General features: G+C 36.4%; 1 protein-coding gene across 5 annotated transcripts in view; it reads right to left on the bottom strand.

Moving 5' to 3' along the window:
- Positions 1 to 19,600, bottom strand: part of REV3L (REV3 like, DNA directed polymerase zeta catalytic subunit) — a 186,737-nt gene that overhangs the window by 14,329 nt on the left and 152,808 nt on the right. For 4 of the 5 annotated variants that reach the window (XM_082731928.1, XM_082731926.1, XM_082731927.1 and 1 more), the window contains 3 exons: positions 17,785 to 17,991; positions 8,836 to 8,945; positions 2,127 to 2,241 (listed from right to left, as the gene is read on the bottom strand). In XM_082731928.1, coding sequence (XP_082588054.1) covers positions 2,127 to 2,241; positions 8,836 to 8,945; positions 17,785 to 17,991 — 432 coding nt within the window. Of the gene's footprint in view, positions 1 to 2,126; positions 2,242 to 8,835; positions 8,946 to 17,784; positions 17,992 to 18,444; positions 18,572 to 19,600 lie in introns of all 5 variants that reach the window. The other variant, XR_014312147.1, reaches the window with a different exon arrangement.

Genomic DNA, 19,600 nt, shown 5'->3' with positions numbered 1-19,600 from the left:
AAATAATAGAAGTATAAATAATTCATGCCAATAAATATGATGACCTAGGAGAAATGGAAAAATTTCTTGACAACTGCAAGTTATCAAAACTAGCATAAGAAAACCTGAATATTTCAATATATATATATTAAAGATGTTTAATTTGTAATTAAAAATCTATGACTTCCCTCCCTCTCTCTCTAATAAAATATCAGGATCAGAGAGATTCACTGGTGAATTCCATCAACTATTTAAGAAAAAATAACCATACTAATCTTATATACATGGGAACATTTCTAACTCGTTTTATGAAACTAGCCTTTTTTTTTTTTTGGCCCAAATTCAATACAAGAAAAAACTACAGACCAATATTCATCATGAACATACACATCATAATCCTTAACTAGTGTTTAGTTTAAGAAGGTTTGCCTTTTTTGTTTTTATGTTAGGTCTGTGATGTATTTCAGGTCAATTTTCATGTCTGGTGTCATGCCAGATGGGCTGAGTGAGTGTCCACACCATATGTGTACTGCTGGGACAGCACTCATTCTCACTGTTTTCTAGCTGTTCTCCCTGTCTGTGTGCCAATTAGAATGCTCACTCTTCAGGGCAATACCATATCCTAATCTTTGAATCTCTTCTCGCACAATTCTTGCTGTGAACTAGGTACTTTCACCCATTTCACGCCTGTTCTCTTAAATCAACCACTTCTAACTCCTATCATTCCTTCTTTCTCAGCATCTCTTGAATTGTCCTTTCTTTATTTTCCCTAGTTCAGGCTCTGCAGGTTGCACCTTATCTTGAGATTCCGCTCTCCCAATCCACCCTGTATACCATCGTGAGGACAATCTTCCCCAAACACCTCTGATTATGTCTTACTCTTGTTTAATAAACTTTTCTGAGTCAGTTTAAACACTTTAGGTTGGCATTCAAGACACTCAGCAATCTGGTCTCAACTCTATTTTCCAGAGTTCTCCCCCTGTACTCTCTATTCCCATATTGTGTTTTTCTAACTCCATATTCTCCTACATACCATTTTTTTCTATGCAGAATGACTGCAGTCCCATAGCTGCCTATTGAAAATCTAACCATTTTTCTGAGACACAGTGCAATATTACCTCCTACACGGGGTTCTCCCCATCCAGCCCAGGAGGACAGAATATCTTTTATCTGTGCTCTTACGTGTTTAAGGAGACTGCTCTCATGAGACTTCCTGTAAGTTTAAAATAAAAGATTTCTAATTTTTCCTTTTAGGTATTAGGCTCTTAGAGAGTGGGACTGTGGTCTTGTGCTTTTTTGCATGCCACACCTCTCCTAGCTTAGTATCCTTTATATAGAAATAAATAAATAAATATTTGCTATCTAAAGTAAAATGAAAATAGTCTAAGGTCCTTATGGCAGACTCTACTGTCCAAAGAAATAGTATCTGCCATCCTACATGGTCTTAACAGCGTGACTCTGACATTGTTCCCATTAAGAGATAAGAGTCTATGTTCTCTCTTAAATCTAGACAAGCTATGATGCCGTGTGACTTTGAGACAAGGTCAAAAAAAGCAAAACAGCTTTTATCTGTTTTTCTTTGGAATATTCATCCTGGAACTTAGTCCCGTCATGCCGTGAGGAAGAACACATGGTCTCAGGGAAAGACCAAGTGCAGGTGTTCCAGCTGACAGCCCCAGATGATGTTGCAAACAGCAGCCAGCATCAACCCCCAGACACTAGAGTGAGCAAGTGAATTTCAGCCATTAGCTGTTGGGTGGATTAACTTCAGCTTTTAAATTTTCCCAGCTAAGGACCTAAGCATTGTGGAGCAGAGACATGCCATCTCTGCTGCACCCTTTCTGAATTCCTGACCCATAAAATCTGTAAGCATTATTAATAAAAAGGGTGACTGTTTTACATCATTAAGTTTGGAGGTGGTCTATTACAAAGCAAGTTAACTGGAACAATCTTTTTATTTCTTTACATAAAGACATTACTAAAATTTTTTTGAGAAAATTACACAAAACTAAGGGAAAGTATTTTAAATTTAACACTTTGTAGACCCTATACTACTACTGATTCTGAAAATGTATTCTGCAAGTCCAAAATCTCTAGAAGGTATGTGAATTTTATATGTGATTATTAGTATTAATATATTCTCTTACCTTTTCAAACTTCAATTTCACTGGTTTAGGATTGGTAGCAGTTACAGCTTCAGCAATTTCCTGACCAATCTTAAAAGACTGCTCCTTAGTGGCTCCTTTCAGTAGCACAAACATACTAAGAGGATTAAAAAACGAGGAAGTCATTGTAATAAAAAAAGTTTCATCAAGAGTAACTTTCCTGGCTAATACTCTAATACCAAAGAAACCCTCCCCCCACACCCTCTTCCTTATTAAGTTGCTTCCTATCTAAACTTTTGCCATACTTTCCCTGTATATCTTATTATAGATCTTTAAGACATTTAGTATTTCTAGTTTGGCTACACAGAGACCAGCTTAGCTGTCAGACTGCCAAGAAGGTCTTGGGTTATTCCTAGATAATAATGGCTTTATATGACACACAATTACATCAGTCCTAAAATAAGAGAAAATGTGATTATAAAGAAATGGAAAATTTACTTGTGATATGGGAATAAACTTCCTTATGGCAGATTCTACTGTCCAAAGAAATAATATCTGCCATCCTACATGGTCTTAACAGTGTGATTCTGACATTCTTCCCATTAAGAGATGGGAGTCTATGTTCTCTTAGAAGACAGCTTAAAAAAGACACACAAATATTTTGTAATATAAGTTCACAGAAGAAATGTTAAAAAGCATAAAGGACAAAGAAGAAAACAGCCACCTAATCATACCATTCAGAAGAAAAGGCCCTACAAACCTTTCTGGGTGTATCTGTAAATCTCTTCTCATCTGGGATCACAGATCATTATTGCTGGATAACTTTCTCCTTTCATTTAGTTGTACATCTTAACATTTTTCCACATTGTTTAGTTCTTTTAATTATTATTTTTTAAAAAAGATTTTATTTATTGTTTATTTGACAGAGAGAGACACAGCGAGAACAAATTTCTATCAGTGAAATTTCTGGGTAAATGGTATACACTAAAAATGTTTTTTGAAAGATACTGTCAGGGTGCCTGGGTGGCTCAGTGGGTTAAGCGTCCGCCTTCGACTCAGGTCATGATCCCAGGGTCCCGGGACTGAGCCCCACATTAGGCTCCCTGCTCGGCGAGAAGCCTTCTGCTCCCTCTCCCACTCCCCCTGCTTGTGTTTCCTCGCTCACTGTGTGTCTCTCTGTCAAATAAATAAATACAATCTAAAAAAAAAAAAAAAAGAAAAGACACTGTCCAATCTGAATTTTAGAAAGATATTTCTAATGTACAATTCCAAGAGCAGTTTATGAAGGTCAAGGAGGCAGAATTTCCAATATAAATAAAAAACTGCAATACAAAAAATACTCAAAAAAATGTAACAAAACCCCCCAAAAGTATGGGTATTTTTCTCCAGCATAATGCAGAATAATAGCACAATCTGTGATCAACAAAATAGCTAATAAACATATTTAAGTAAGAGTTATAAAGTTGATCTTCATGTATAATTTTTTGGCAAATTTTATCATTTATTTACTTTGAGAGAGAGACCAAGTGAGTGAGTGCAGGGGGAGGGACAGAGGGGAGAGAGAACCTCAAGTAGACTCCGTACTGAAGCACGGAGTCCAATGCAGGGTTCAATCCTGTGACCCCCACATCATGACCTGAGCTGAAATCAGAAGTTGGACGCTTAACTGACTGAGCCACACAGATGCCCCTTTGCTTATAATTTTAATGGAAAGATAATAAATAGCAGAAATGAACACTATCTTAAAACATGATCTTTAAGATCATGCTCCTAGTCTTGGGGCCACCTAAACCAATCTCTTATTTCTTAAAATGTTTTTTATATTAGACCTCAAATCTCATTTGGATGGTTTCTTTGGAAAAGCTTTCTGTGCCAATACTGGAGATAATACTTAGAATCTGATATGAAAAGTTTAAGAAAATGAATTTATTTATTCAGTATCACTTAAGGTCTTTAAAATAAAAATGGTCTCAATCTAAATTAATTTTAAAGGCTATACTCCAAACCACTTGAAGCTTTCTACAATATTTTTTTTTGTTAGGCCTATCTGATGCTGATTACACCAATACAACTTTATTTTTAAAACAGATTTTAAAACTTCCTCTTGAAAGACTATTTTCAAAAGCAACTTTACTGAGATATAATTTGAATATAACAAATTGAAGACATCTTTTTTATTTTTTTTTTATTTTTAATTTTTTAAATTTATTTGACAGACAGAGATCACAAGCAGGCAGACAGGCAGGCAGAGAGAGGGGATGGGGAGAGGCAGACTCCCCACTGAGCAGAGAGCCCGATGCAGGGCTGGATCCCAGGACCCTGGGATCATGACCCGAGCCAAAGGCAGAGGCTTTAACCCACTGAGCCACCCAGGTGCCCCCAAATTGAAGACATCTTAAGTGTACAGTTCCATGAATGTTGACAAATACATAGCCTTCTTATGGGCTGAACTGTGTCCCCCCTAAAATTCATATGTTGAAGCCCTAACCCCAGGACCTCAGAATGTAAGTATACTTGGGAGACAGGAACTTTAGAGAGGTGATTAAGTTAAAAAGAGGCCCTAGGTTAGGTGGTGAGATGAGCCTAATGTTACTGGTGTCCTTATAAGAAAAGAATATTTGAATATACAAAGGAACACCAGGGACACATGTGAACAAAGGAAAGGTCATGTGAGGACACAGAAAGAAGGTAACCACCTGTAAGCCAAAGAGAGAGGCTTCAAGAGAAACCGTATCTGCTAACACTTGATCTTGAACTTTGAGTTTCCAGAACTGTGAGAAAACAAATTTCTGTTGTTTAAGCCACTAAATCTATGATACTTTAGAAAAACAAAGCACATTTTCATCACCCCCCCCCCAATTCGCATGTGCTGCTTTGTAGTAATTTTTCACTCCTGGCCCTAGGCAACACAAAACCTGCTATTAATTACTGCAGACTTTTTTTTCTTTCAAGAATTTTATATCAATGGAACTATACAGTATGTACTCTCTTATGTCTGGCTTCTTTCAGCTTGTTCTTGAGATTCAGTAGTGTTGCTGGAGTAACAGTAACTAGTTCCTTTTTATTGCTGAGTAATAGTCCATTGTATGGATATGCTACATTTGTTGATCCATTCACCCTTTGGTGGAAATTTGGATTGTTTGTGGTTTTAGACTGTTATAAATAAAGCTGCAATAAACATCGGCTTAAGGTCTTTGTGTGGACCTAAATTTAAATTTGCTTTAGGTAAATATCCAGAAGTAGAACTGTTGAGTCAAATGTAAAGGTATGTTTAACTTGAGATATAACTGCCAAACTTGTTTTTTAAAAGATCACTATGCTTAAAATGGTCAGGTGCCATCCATGATGATGAAGACGCTTTGAAATTAAAGTACATATATACACATTTCTATAAAACGCTAGGACAGGAAAAACTAAATTGTGGTAATAAAATCCCGTAAGTGGCTGCCTGGTGGTGGGGGATGAAAGTGAGGGACTGATTGTGAAGGGCTACAGAAGAATTTCCTACATTGGCAGAAATGTTCTGTACCCTAACCAAGGTGGTAATTGGTTTCACAGATCTCTACATGTATTTACTGAACTACACACTGTGCATTTTCTTTTTAAACAATTGTGCACTTAGTATACCTTGATGAATTTGTTATCTTAAAAGTACTTTATTATAGAGTATATGAGATTTTTCCAAGTAGTTAGTGGGTTTGAGTCCGTCTATGTTGTTTTGGCCAGTTTTATTTGGAGCTAAGCTTCAAGACAGCTGGCCAAGATCAATGGAAGGTCACTTAACAGAATGGAAGTGAATGGCCTACATACGAAGAAACAATTTTAAGATGGATTTCTTTGTCACTTATGCTTTTAATCTAGTTAAGTAACATTTATCTTTGGGTTGAGAGATCCAAGTACACAGATAGAGCAGTGATTTTCACATGGTAGAAAGTGAGTGGGGATATTAGAATAATTTAGGAGATCTTTCTCAACTATAATCAGATAAATTTCCCAAGAGATTCTTTTAAAAAAATTTTTATTTTTGGGCACCTGGGTGGCTCAGTTGGTTAAGCAACTGCCTTCAGCTTTGGAGTCCCAGGATCAAGTCCTGCATCAGGCTCCCAGCTCCATGGGGAGTCTGCTTCTCCCTCTGACCTCCTCCCCTCTCAAGCTCTCTCTCTCTCTCTCTCAAATAAAGAAAATCTTGAAAAAAAAAAAAAAAAAAGTAAAAAAAATTTATTTTTAAAATTTGAGTATAGTTGATCCAAGAGATTCTAGACAACTCTTATTAACTGATGGGAGCAGGTCACATCCCATGAGGATGCAGTAAATATGACTGAGAACCATTATTCTATAAAATAACTATTTGAACCACTAATCAATAATATTGTAAGGTGTCAAAAAGTCAATAATATTGTAACTTTGTATGGTGACAGTTGGTAGCTACACTTATCAGGGTGCACATTTTATAATGTATATAATTGCCAGATCACTGTATTGATCACCTGAAGCTAATACTGTATGTCAATTATATTTTAATAAAAAAAATCTAACTGAAAAAATACAGTGTGTTTATTATACTTTCTAAATGGACAACAACGCATAACTGCTTTAGAAAGAGAAACACCCTTCTAACAGTACTTCTGATGCTTTGGTAACTGATCTCCCGTAGCTAGGACCCCATATAAGAACAGCAGTCTCAAAACTGGAGGGAGGCAATGGTCATTCACCACCATCTATCAGATGTCCTTCATTCTAAGACAAATGAGCTTCAGAGGGGCTAAGTGATTTGTTAATGACCACACAATCAGCTAGGAGTACAGCTAGAAAGGGAATCCAGATTTCCTCATTCTCAGTTAAGAACTTCTTCACTTCACCAAGCATGATCTATTATCCCTAAAGCAGTGTTTCTCAGTTATTTATCATTACTGTCTTCTCAAAGAAACAAGTTAAAAGTAAATATAGTAAGAAAAAATAATTAGTAAGGAATAAAATACTGTTGGGCGGGGTTGAACTTTGTGGGGCCTAAACCCATTGTACTATCTACTACTATTTAAGTTTTGCTTCCAATTTGCATTGTTAGGGTGATACTATTACCACTGAGATAGTACATGTCCTGGAGTGACTTGCCCTCATACAGTATATTTCAATGAAATGATGAATAAATTTATTTGACTGGAATCATAAAACACCTGTGAATTCTGACTTAATGAGAAAGCACCAGCTGGGAATCAAAAACACTGAGTACTACTTTATGGCTCCACTGCTGATGAGCTGGGGATTTTAGACATGGGGAATGTGCTTTTATTATCATTATTTATTTATTAAAAAATTAAAAAAAAATCAAGTTTCAGATGTAGTGTTCAATAATTTATCAGTTGTGGACAATGTGCTTTTAGGCAGTACCTGTGAATGTGCCTCTAATGGTTCCTCCTGACACGTGAAAACTGCTGACCTAAACAGCGCCGAAATGGTCTTCTAGCTGCCATTCTGTGAATCTATGTTTTTTGGTTTGAATTCTTAAAGAACTTAAAGGCTAAGCAAAATTACGACAATCAGAATCATGCCAACTTCTGATTCTCTGTGTTGGTATCAACCATGGACATGTATGATCCTGAATTAAACTCAACAATTTAAAGGTTTAACTTTGTCCTCTTCCCTAAATATTTTGCAAGGAGCTCTGCTAACAAGGTGCGAAATGATGTTCTAGTAACTCTATTTTGCCGAACTGCTCAGCAGAGATGGTTTTACAAAGCAGTGAAATACTCAAACTTCAGAGTGGCTTTTGATGGGGAGGAGTAGAGACTATGGATAATCAGGGCATGGATAACTTGAAAGTATCCCCACCTGTGAGTAATGAACCAGCTGCTGTATGAGGTAAGATCTCATTCAGCATTAATATGATTATGCTGACTACATGTGCATTAAAGAATAGAGAAGATTAAATGCTGTTTAAAGATTACCTAGAAGCTGTGTGTAATGATTAGAAGCGTTATCTCCTACTGCTCTGCTAGTGATCAGAGCGCCCGAGGCAAGTGCTCTTCGCATGATCCCACTGTGACACTAAGCCTTCCATATGAAAAGAGTATCAGACTCTATGAAATTTGCACAATACCTATATTCTAGAAGAATTTTAATAAGTCATACAATTAAGATGGTACATAAATACCTGGACCCTAATAAATGCCAAAGCAAGCAACTAGGCTGAAGTTATTAATTCAGGACTCAGAGGGAGTCCTGTCCTTGGTCAGTCCACGGATGATGGGCTTCAGGAAGACTGTGAGCCTTCTGGAATCAAATGGAAAACTTTATGTGCCTATAGGCATTTTTTGTAGAAGATCAAAAAGATTTTGGGACCTAGTGAAAAGTTACACTCACAGCTTTGGCAGTATCTTTCAAAATTAAGACATACATTTAAATTCACAGAGCTGCACCTATATGAGGAATCATTTACGTTTTTAAAAGTGGTTTCTTTATAGACTAGACTCCCGTGTATACAGTATTTTTACAGATCAATATCTACCTGGCTACCTGCAGGGATGCCACGGGAATCTCTACAAGTCTGGCTCAGGACACTTAAATTTTCCGTCTCTTAAGATCGTATCTGGTAAGTCAGGACTTGAGCTAATCCTGACCACAAGATCATAAAGACTGGGAACGACTTAAGTAGAACTCTGTTTTTAGCAAGGAGTACCCTTACGCTAGTTCAAACACTGAAATGAGTTTCTGAAGAGATGTAAAAGGACAACTATAAAGCAGAATTCATTACCTGTCAGTATCTCCATATACAACCCTAGCGCCCCATTTCTTGGTATCATTCACCAGTTTAATAGCTCGTTCCAAGGTCTCTCTTGCTTTGTGAACAATACTATCACCAACCTGTGGGTACAAACACACTGGAAGTTATTTCTTAACGTAGCTTAGTATAAATCAACAGACTAACAATACTTTTCATTACCAAATATTTCTAAAATTGAAATAAGGAGAAAAGAACCAAAAAGAAAACAAAAGTCTTCAGTGTCATCATTCTTTTTATAAGGACTCAAGAAGAAAATAAAGTGAAGAATTTAAAGAAAGGAACCAATCGGGACGCCTGGGTGGCTCAGTTGGTTGGACGACTGCCTTTGGCTCAGGTCATGATCCCGGAGTCCCGGGATCGAGTCCCACATCAGGCTCCCAGCTCCACGGGGAGTCTGCTTCGCTCTCTGACCTTCTCCTCGCTCATGCTCTCTCTCACTGTCTCTCTCTCAAATAAATAAATAAAATCTTAAAAAAAAAAAAAAAAAAAGAAAGGAACCAATCAATACACAGACTCACCTCTGAGTGTATTAGTTTGAAGTACAATGGACTGCACTTTATACAAGGTACGTAGATTCATAATTCCTGGAAGAATTAGCCTTATTTAAGGAATTTTTAAAATGACTTTATAACCAATTAGCCAGGGACTTATTCTGTGTATGTGCGTGAATGTGTATATGTATATCTTCCAAAATTTTTCTGTTGTAGTGTTATGATAATTTCGTTCAGTATCATTAAAGTTAACACTGAACTTTAATCTCAGTGATTGGTTATATGTAATTTTTAGAAAATAAAGAACACAAAGAAAAATGTATAATTATATAATGGAAAATATATTACAAGTGTTCAATTTAAATTAAGTAGGCAGATATATGTCTAATAAGGGTACTTCCCTTAAAATTTTTTCAGATTTTTACTTATTTGACAGAGAGAGTATGCATGCACAAGCGCATGCACAGGCGGGGGAGCTGCAGAGGGAGAAGCAGACTCCCTGCTGAGCAAGGAGCCTAACAATGGTCTTGATCCTGGGACTCTGGGATCATGCCCTGAGCTCTGAAGGCAGACACTTAACCAACTGAGCCACCCAGGTGCTCCTTTTTTTTCTGTTTTTTAAAGTAATCTCTCCATCCAACATGGTGCTTTAACTCATTACCTTGATATTAAGAGTTGTATGCTCCACCAACTAAACCAGCCTGGTGCCCCTAAAAAGGGTACCTTCATCGGTCATTAGTGAGTTTAAACAAAGATCATGGCATAAACTATCAAAACAAAAGGATGGTAGGTCTTGACAAATATGACTATACTTTACAGTTAAGTAAATTAAGGAGACCAGCATGGGGCTGCTTCTTCATTTATTAAACTCACAAAAACTAAGAATTGGGGAAAATTACCCTTTGGCATAAACGGAGCATTCCTTTTAAAATTTTAAAGAATCATGCACTTTTGTGTAAAGAAGCAAACAAAAGTTATAATCATCCTCCTTTTACTGTAAAATTCAAATCACCTGAACTAAATGTAGGACTGTGTAAGTGTTTAAAAGGCTGTGCTCATAAAACACTGTTTATAGCTGTTTTAAAAAGGAAATATTAAATGAACAAAGGAATAAATTTAAAAAACTGGTAGCAGATACTTAATCTGGTTATAAGAATCATGAATTCTGTTGAGACCTTTAGTGCAACAGAAAACCCTGAGAATGTGAACTATATCCTGAGACATTTAAAAAATCATGTTATCTAGTTGAAATTCAAGTTTGAATAAAATGTTCCATGCCATCTGTTGTCACTTTCAAAACAAGATACACTTTAAAATATGTGAAGGCAAATAGCCGGAAGGGTGAGCGAACTAGTGTCAGAGTCAAATATGCACACATACTGATCCTAAATGTCTACCTCCCGCTGCCTTCTCTGACCCATTTAAGCAACACACCTGCCCCCCAAGACCCTGTAGTGGGAAGGACTCAGTGGCAGGAATGAGAGGCAGGGGTGGTGGAAAGGAGGGAGTGATTATTAAATTAAAAGTGATTCTGCTGGGCATGTGCACCCGAATGTTTATAGCAGCAATGTCTACAATAGCCAAACTATGGAAAGAACCTAGATGTCCATCAACAGATGAATGGATCAAGAAGATGTGGTATATATACACAATGGAATACTATGCAGCCATCAAAAGAAATGAAATCTTGCCATTTGCAACAACATGGATGGAACTAGAGCGTATCATGCTTAGCAAAATAAGTCAAGCAGAGAAAGACAACTATCATATGATCTCCCTGATATGAGGAAGTGGTGATGCAACATTTATTCTTAAGTGGGTAGGAGAAGAATAAATGAAACAAGTTGGGATTGGGAGGGAGACAAACCATAAGTGACTCTTAATCTCACAAAACAAACTGAGGGTTGCTGGGGGGAGGGGGTTTGGGAGAAGGGGGTGGGATTATGGACATTGGGGAGGGTATGTGCTTTGGTGAGTGCTGTGAAGTGTGTAAACCTGGTGATTCACAAACCTGTACCCCTGGGGATAAAAATATATGTTTATTAAAAAAAAAAAAAAGTGATTCTGCTACTTTGTGCCATGGTTCCTAGTTTGAACATTACTCCATTACGGGGCTGAGATTAGATTTTAAAAAAGGAAAATGACTGGCTTTACAGTTTAGGCAATGGTTGGGATTATGGAAAGTCATGAGAAAAATAAAGTAAAAATTCCCTGAAAAGGAGTGCTGGCAAGGATGTGGGAAAAAGGGAATCCTTGTGCACCACAAGTGGGACTACAAATTGATGCAGCCACTATGGAGAACAATACGGAGGTTCCTCAAAAAATTAAAAACAGAAATACGTGATTCAGCAATTTCACTACTGGGTATATAGCTGAAGGAAATGAAAACACTAACTGTAAAAGACACATACACCCCTATGTTCATTACAGCATTATTTACAACAGCCAAGACATGGAAGCAACCTAAGTGTCCACGGACAGATGAATGGATAAAGAAAATGTGGTATATACACAGTTGACTCCTGAACAACACAGGCTTGAACTGTAGGGGTTCCCTTATATGTGGATTTTTTTCAACAAATACAGTATATAGTACTGTAAATGTATTTTCTCTTATGATTTTACTATTTTCCTTTCTCTAACTTAAAGAATACAGCATATAATATATATAACATACAAAACATGTATTAATTGTTTATGTTATCAGTAAGGCTACTGGTCAACAGTAGACTATTTGTAGTTAAGTTTGGGGGGGACAAAAGTTATTTATGGATTTTCAACTCTGGAGGAGGGGGTCAGTGCCCCCAACCCCTGCATTCTCCAAGTCTATGGTTTATCTTTACACACTTGACTGTTTTTTGCAGAGTGGAAAATTAATGAAATACAACTTATCAATTCTTTATTTCATAACTGTGCCTTTGGAGTTGCATCTAAAAAGCCATTACCAAATCCAAGGTCATGTAGAATTTTTCCTATGTTTATCTTCTAGAAGTTTTTTTTTTTTTTAAAGATTTTATTTATTTATTTGCCAGACAGAGATCAGAAGTAGGCAGAGAGGCAGGCAGAGAGAGAAGGGGAAGCAGACTCCCTGCTGAGCAGAGAGCCTGATGCAGGGCTCTATCCCAGGACCCTGAGATCATGACTTGAGCTGTAGGCAGAGGCTTAACCCACTGAGCCACCCAGACACCCTATCTTCTAAAAGTTTTATAGTTTTGTGTTTTATATTTAGTTCTGTGATCCAATTTGAGTTAATTTTGTAAAGCGTGTAAGATTTTTGTCTAGATTGACTTTCTTGATTGTGGATATACAGTCATCCCAGCACCATTTATTGAAAAGACTATCTTCTATTGTCAATACATTACCTTTGCTCCTCTATTAAAGATCAGATGTCTATATTTATGTGGGTCTATTTTTGTAATCTCTATTCTGTTCCACTACTATTCCTTGGCCAGTACAACACTACCTTCATTAATGTAGTTTAGTAAGTCTTGAAGTCAGGTACTGTCAGTCCTCGGAGTTCATTATTCAAAATGGTGTAGTCTATCCTAGGTCTTCTACCTCATCATGTAAACTTTGAAATCAGTTTGTCAATACCCACAAAATAACTTGCTGGGATTTTGACCAGTACTGCATTCAATCTATACATGAACTGACATCTTGAAAATACTGAGACTTCTTATCTATCAACAAGGCGTATCTTTCCTTTTTTTTAGCTCTTATATTTCTTTGACCAGTTGTGTCATTTTCCTCATAGAGATCTTATACATACTTTGTTAGATTTATACAAAGTATTTTATTTTGGGGGGGTGCTTAATATAAATGGTGTTACATTTTTAATTTCAAACTTCATTTGTTCATTGCTGGTACAGAGGAAATGACTGAGTTTTGTTGTATTAACCCTATATTCGGCAACCCTGCTATAACTGCTTATTAGGCTTAGGAGGATTTTTTTGTTAATTCTTTTGGATTTTCTGCAGAGAGGATTATGCCATATGTAACAAAGACAGTTTTACTTTTATTTTTTCCTTCCCAATCTGTATACTTTTTATGTGCTTTTCTTTGTCTTACTGCATTAACTTCCAATTCTTTTATGATGTTGAAAAGTAGTGGGTTATCCTTGCCTTGTTCCTAATCTTAGTGGGAAAGATTCAAGGTTTTCATAGCTAAGTATTTAGCTGTGGGCTTTTTTGGGGTAGATATTCTTTAGAAAGCTGAGAAAGTTCCCCTCTTCCTAGTTTACTAGGATCTTTATGATGAATGGATATTGGATTTTGTCAAATGATTTCTCTACATCTATTATTATGATCATGCGGCTTTTATTTACCCTGTATGTGATGTGATAGATCTTATTAGATAATTTTTGAATGTTATACCAGCTTGCATACCTGGATAAATTCCACTTGGTTGTGATGTATAATCATTTTTGTAAATTGTTGGTTTTGGGTTGCTAATATCTATTGAAAATTTTTGCATCTATGTTCATGAGAGATATTGGTGTGTAGTTTTCTTGTAATGTCTTTGTCTGGTTTTGGTGTTAAGATCATGCTGGCCTCACAATATGAATGATAAAGTATTCCTTTTGCTTGTAATATCTGAAAGAGATTGTAGAAAATTGATACAATTTTTTTCCATTCTAGTTTTCTAAGGTGAAAGCTTAGATGATTAGTTTTGGATGTGTCTCTTCTTTTCTAATAATGGATTCAATACTATAAATTTTCCTCTATTTGCTGCTTTTGCAGATTCCCACAAATTGTGATAAGTTGTGTTGTCCTTTAGTTCAAAATATTTTAAAATTTCTTTCAAGATATTTTTTTCTTTGACCCATGTGTTATTTAATCTTAAGCATGTGGGGATTTTTCCAGTTCTCTATTATCGATTTCTAGTTTAATTGCATTGTGCTTTGAAAGCAGACACTATATGATTTATATCTCTTAAAATTGTTAAGGTGTGTTTTATGACCCACAATGTGGTGTGTCTTGGTGCATGTTCCATGCGAGCTTAAGAAGAATGCATATTTGAGTGTTGCTGGATGAAGTATTCTATAAATACCCACTATATTCAGTTGATGATGCTGCTGAGTTCAACTACATCCTTACTGATCTTATTTTTTCCTGTATGCTGCCCTTGTTTTTTGTTCCTTATTTTCATTTTCCTCTCTTTTTCTGCCTTTTGTGATTTTGACTCTTTGAAATGATTCCCTTTTCTCTTTTTTACATACCAATTATTATCTTACCTTTTTTTTTTTTTTAAAGATTATTTATTTATTTGACAGAAAGATCACAGGTAGGCAGAGAGGCAGGCAGAGAGAGAGGGGGAAACAGGCTCCCTGCAAAGCAGAGAGCCCGACGCGGGGCCCGATCCCAGGACCCTGAGATCATGACCTGAGCCGAAAGCAGAGGCTTAACCAACTGAGCCACCCAGGTGCCCCATGTTTTCTTACTTTTTATAAAAGTGGTTGTTGCCTTGATTTTAAAATATACATTTACTTTTTTTTTTTTTTTTAAAGATTCTGTTTATTTATTTGACAGAGAGATCACAAGCAGGCAGAGAAGCAGGCAGAGAGAGAGGAGGAAGCAGGCTCCCCGCTGAGCAGAGAGCCCGATATGGGGCTCCATCCCAGGCTGCTGGGATCATGACCTGAGCTGAAGGCAGAGGCCTTATCCCACTGAGCCTCCCAGACGCCCTACATTTACTTTCAATATACCACTTTCAAATACTACTATACCACATCACAGTAGTGCAGTGCTTTATAATGATGAAATAATCCAATTCCTCCAAACCCTTTTGTCCTTTGTCATTCATTTTACTTATACATAAGCATACATACAAACATACATAATCAAATACATTGTTGCTATTATTTTGAACAAATTATAATCTGTTAGATTAAGAGTAAGAAAAATAAAAGTGTTTATTTTACCTGCCTTTATTCCTTCTCTGAGGTTGTTTTGTTTTTTTATGTAGATCTGAGTTTCTGACCTCTATCATTTTTCTTCCCTCTAAAGAGTTTCTTGTAACATTTCTTACAAGGCAGGTCAATTGCCAACAAATTCCCTCAATTTTTGTTTGTCTGAGAAAGTTTTCATTTTTCCTTTGCTTTTGGACAATAATTTTTCAGGGTACAGATTTTAATGTTGGAGTATTTTTCTCTCAATATTAAGTATTTCATTCCATTTTCTTCTTGCTTACATGATTTAAGAGGAGAAGGTGGATGTAAATCTTACCTTTGCTTCCATATAGGCAAGGTATTTTTCCCCCTCTGTCTTCTTTTAGGATTTTAATTTTACTACTGATTTTCTATAGTATGAAGAGGATATCTCTAGGTTTAGTTTTTTGAGCATTTATTCTGTTTGGTGTTCTTTGAACTTCCTGGATCTGTGGTTTGGGGTCTGACATTAGTTTTGGGAAATTTTCAGTCATTACTGTTTCAAACATTTTTTTCTGTTCCTTTCTTTCTTCTTCTGGACTCCCAATTACATGAATGTTACACCTTTTGTAGTTGCTCCAGTTTTAGGATATTCTTTTTTTTTTTTCATCTTTTTTTCTCTTTACTTTTTAGTTTTGTCAGTTTTTTTTTTTTTTTAAAGATTTTATTTATTTATTTGACAGACAGAGATCACAAGTAGGCAGAGAGGCAGGCAAAGAGAGGAGGAAGCAGGCTCCCCGCCAAGCAGTGAGCCTGATGCAGGGCTTGATCCCAGGATGCTGGGATCATGACCAAACCTAAGGCAGAGGCTTTAACCCACTGAGTCACCAGGAGCCCCTAGTTTTGTCAGTTTGGATGGAGATTTCTTCCAATCCAGATTCTTTCTCTCTACATCTAGTTTACTAACAAGGCATTCTTCATTTCTATTAATGTGTTTTTGATATCTAGTATTTCTTTTTGGTTCTTTCTTAGTGTCTTCATGTCTCTGCTTACATTGCTCATTTGTCCTTTCACGCGTGTACTTGATCCATTAGAGCTCTTAGCATCCTAACAGTTGTTTTAAATTTGCAGTATGATAATTCCAACACCCCTGCCACATCTAAGTTTGGTTCCGATGTTTGCTCTATCTCTTCAAACTGTGTTTTTTGGCTTTTGGTATGTCTTTATTTATTTACTTACTTTTTTGATAGATGGATACATCAGGTAAAAAGGACTGCCATAAATAGATCGTTAATAATATGGTGGTCATCTGTGGGGGAGGAAGTATTCTATAGTTCTATGAGTAGATCTTACTCTTTCAGTGAAACTGTTCCTCTAAACTATAGACTTCACATGTGCTTCTGTTTTTTTCCCCATCTTTGGTGGAGAGTGGGCTGGTATATTTCCTTTTCTCCACATGGAAGGCCAGTGCACTTGGAACTGGGTATTTCCCTTCTCTCAGGTCAGTTAGGCTCCAGTTAAATAGTATCCCTGAAGGTGGACCTTGTCAAGAACAGAACACTGATGTATTTCAAAATGGTTTCCCCTTCCTTTGCCAGAAGCACAGGGGAATTTTTCTTCTGTGAGAGAAAACCTCTGAGAACCTGGTTGAGCTCGAAGAGGTAAAAGTCACAAAACTGTAGGGGTCCCGATGACTGGGTCCCCTGGGGTCTTAATCTGTCAGACTTACCCACTTTCCCCCTCCTCAGCACTGGTTCCTGCAGAGGTGTGTGTGCCTGGGTTTCTGCTCTTGTAAGTTGTGATTCTTTGTATTTACCTACTGGACTCTTCAGTTTTGGGGGTACTGGTTTGCCCTGTGACCTCACTTCTCTGACACATCTAAGAAGAGTTGATTTTTTAGTATGTTTAGCTTTTTACTTATTGTGGAGAGAAACGGATAATTTTGAGTTTCTGACACGCTGGACCTTTGTTTGGCATAAAAAGATCACCAATAAAATAAATCTACTCTGCTCTTAATCACTAGTATGTTACTGCATTACTCTTGTCACACTATATTGTATTTATGTTAAATTAACACCTTTAGTATATAGCAAAAAATTAGTCTTATTCTGTGAAAAGTATCTTTCAATTGCAACTACCTCTGCAAAACAAAGGTTTTGCTTCATATCTACTGGTACATTAGTAAACACAGAATGTTGGTTATTCTGACATTTGGAGAGGCCAACCTAGCATCAGATCTGTCAATACATTAAAAGGACTTATTTAGTATGAAGGTTGTTGTAAATGCTGCTATAAATGTGGCACTAAATCTCATGCTAATAGTTTGCTACAGTGTGCTCATCTAGATATGGAGAAACTGTGTATGATGAAGAGTTCTCATAGAGGAAAACCCTAAAACCCATAAGATTTTGTATGTATACAAGCTCCAGTTTGAACAAAACCAATCTTAAATCACGGAAATGAAACTCTTTAGTCAAAACAAAACAAAATACTTCAATGATCAGATATTCACTTAATGCTGCTTTAGTCTCTTGAAAAAACTACAGATCTGTTATCACTTACCTCAATGCATGGCATTCTTCCAGAAAAATTTGCAGCTGTATAGCCAAATGTGACATTTGCTATAAGCTTAAGTCCTAGCTGACGTGCATCCAGCATTCGGGAAAGGGCTCTGTCCTGCTTGTAAGCCTTCATTGATTGCTTCACCATGAGTCTAGTCTTTAAAATTTCTTCGAGCATTCTTGGTAGCACACCTTTTCTTACTGAAGGCTATCATAAAGAAAAAAAGAATATTTAAAATCCCTTAAAAGTTATAGATTTAAATAATTAAGAAGGAAGCACAAAGTTTAACAATGGCCAACTGTCATGAATTGAAACATACTAACAACTGAGCAGCCACAGGGCCAGTGGCCATCAATACAAAATCATCACATTTTCTTTCTTTTGAAGAGGACTTTTCTCCTAAATGGTTCCTATAATGTTTATAAATCTAATGTAGCACTACCATGTGAGTTCAGAGACCTCCAGGAAGGAGGATGTCAACTAGCGCATAAGAGACCATACAACAAGTTCAGAGGGAAATTTTGTTCAAAACTTTGATCCAAACCCCCACTCTTTCAGAAAGACACATGGGATTTGTATCACTCATAACAAACCTCAGTTTTTAAAGATCTCATCCTAATGACCCCACACAGTAATCTGCATGGAACTCCATTTATCTACCTTGGAAGAATGATGAGCTGGGTTGACTCTGCTGACATTCAAACCTGCAGTTCCAGGGACTCTAGGTATTTCAAATGTGATGCTTAGACCACTAAGCCATCCCCTCCGGCCTATATTTATTAGCAATCTGGAAGAGGGGATGAATAGTGAGGTGATAAAATTTGTTGATGCCAAAAAAAATAAAAAAATCATTTGTATTAATCAAGACTAGGGAGAATTTATGAGAACTCCAGTAGGAATGAAAAACCACAAAACAGTATTAACTTTGAAGATGATTCACAGACACGTGCAAGGTAATGCATGTTGGACTGAACAATTAAAATCTTAGGTATAAGGATAATCACACTTCTGAATATTAAAAAATCTTAGTTTTATTAAGCTTTACATTTTGGGTCAAAATGTAGATGCAAATTTTAAAAATACTGTTAAAGGGAGATAATATAACAAGCCACTACATATGTGACAATGAAAACATATTCTAACCTCTAATTCATTCTGTGTACCTTATGAAGCAGTCATAATGTTTATGTTAAAATGTAATATATGTCATTATGTTAAAAGAGGTAATATTTTCCAAAAAGGAACAGGTCATGAAGTCTCTGGTGAGAATTTCCCTATCTAAATATCTAATTTTAGGGTACTCTTTGAACACAGCATCCTCTTACTGGTAGAAAATGATGCTACTTTTCTAAGTACATCAGAATGAATCTGAGGGCTTGTGGGGTCCATGCTACCATCAACTGCCCTACTGTACCACGATTACAGTCAGACTCACTGGTAAAGAAATAGGAAAAAAGGAGAAAGGAATGAAGTTGGCATAAGAGAGGCAATAAATCTTCTCCTAGATCTCTCTCCTATTTGTCTTTAATTTATTCATTTATGAGGCTCTCTTTGGTCTCTTTTAAGGGGAGAGAAGGGAGAGAAAAAAAGAGACCCTATTTTTAGTTTGGATATCTTAAAAATGCAATCAATAAATACATTAGAGTATCATTTCTAAGACAGCCTTAATTTAAAATAATGTAGAATAACAATTAGTAGAGTTTACACATTAAAGCGATCTGAATCTTTATAAGTTAACATTGTAGTGACTGTCAAACAGCTATTTAAATCTCAGATTCTAAGAGAGGTCAGAAAGTATATATACACATTTATTTCT

The sequence above is a fragment of the Mustela nivalis genome (assembly GCF_964662115.1).
Source record: "Mustela nivalis genome assembly, chromosome: 5".
Classification (NCBI taxonomy): Eukaryota; Metazoa; Chordata; class Mammalia; order Carnivora; family Mustelidae; genus Mustela; species Mustela nivalis.
This window is presented reverse-complemented; position numbering and strand designations above follow the sequence as displayed.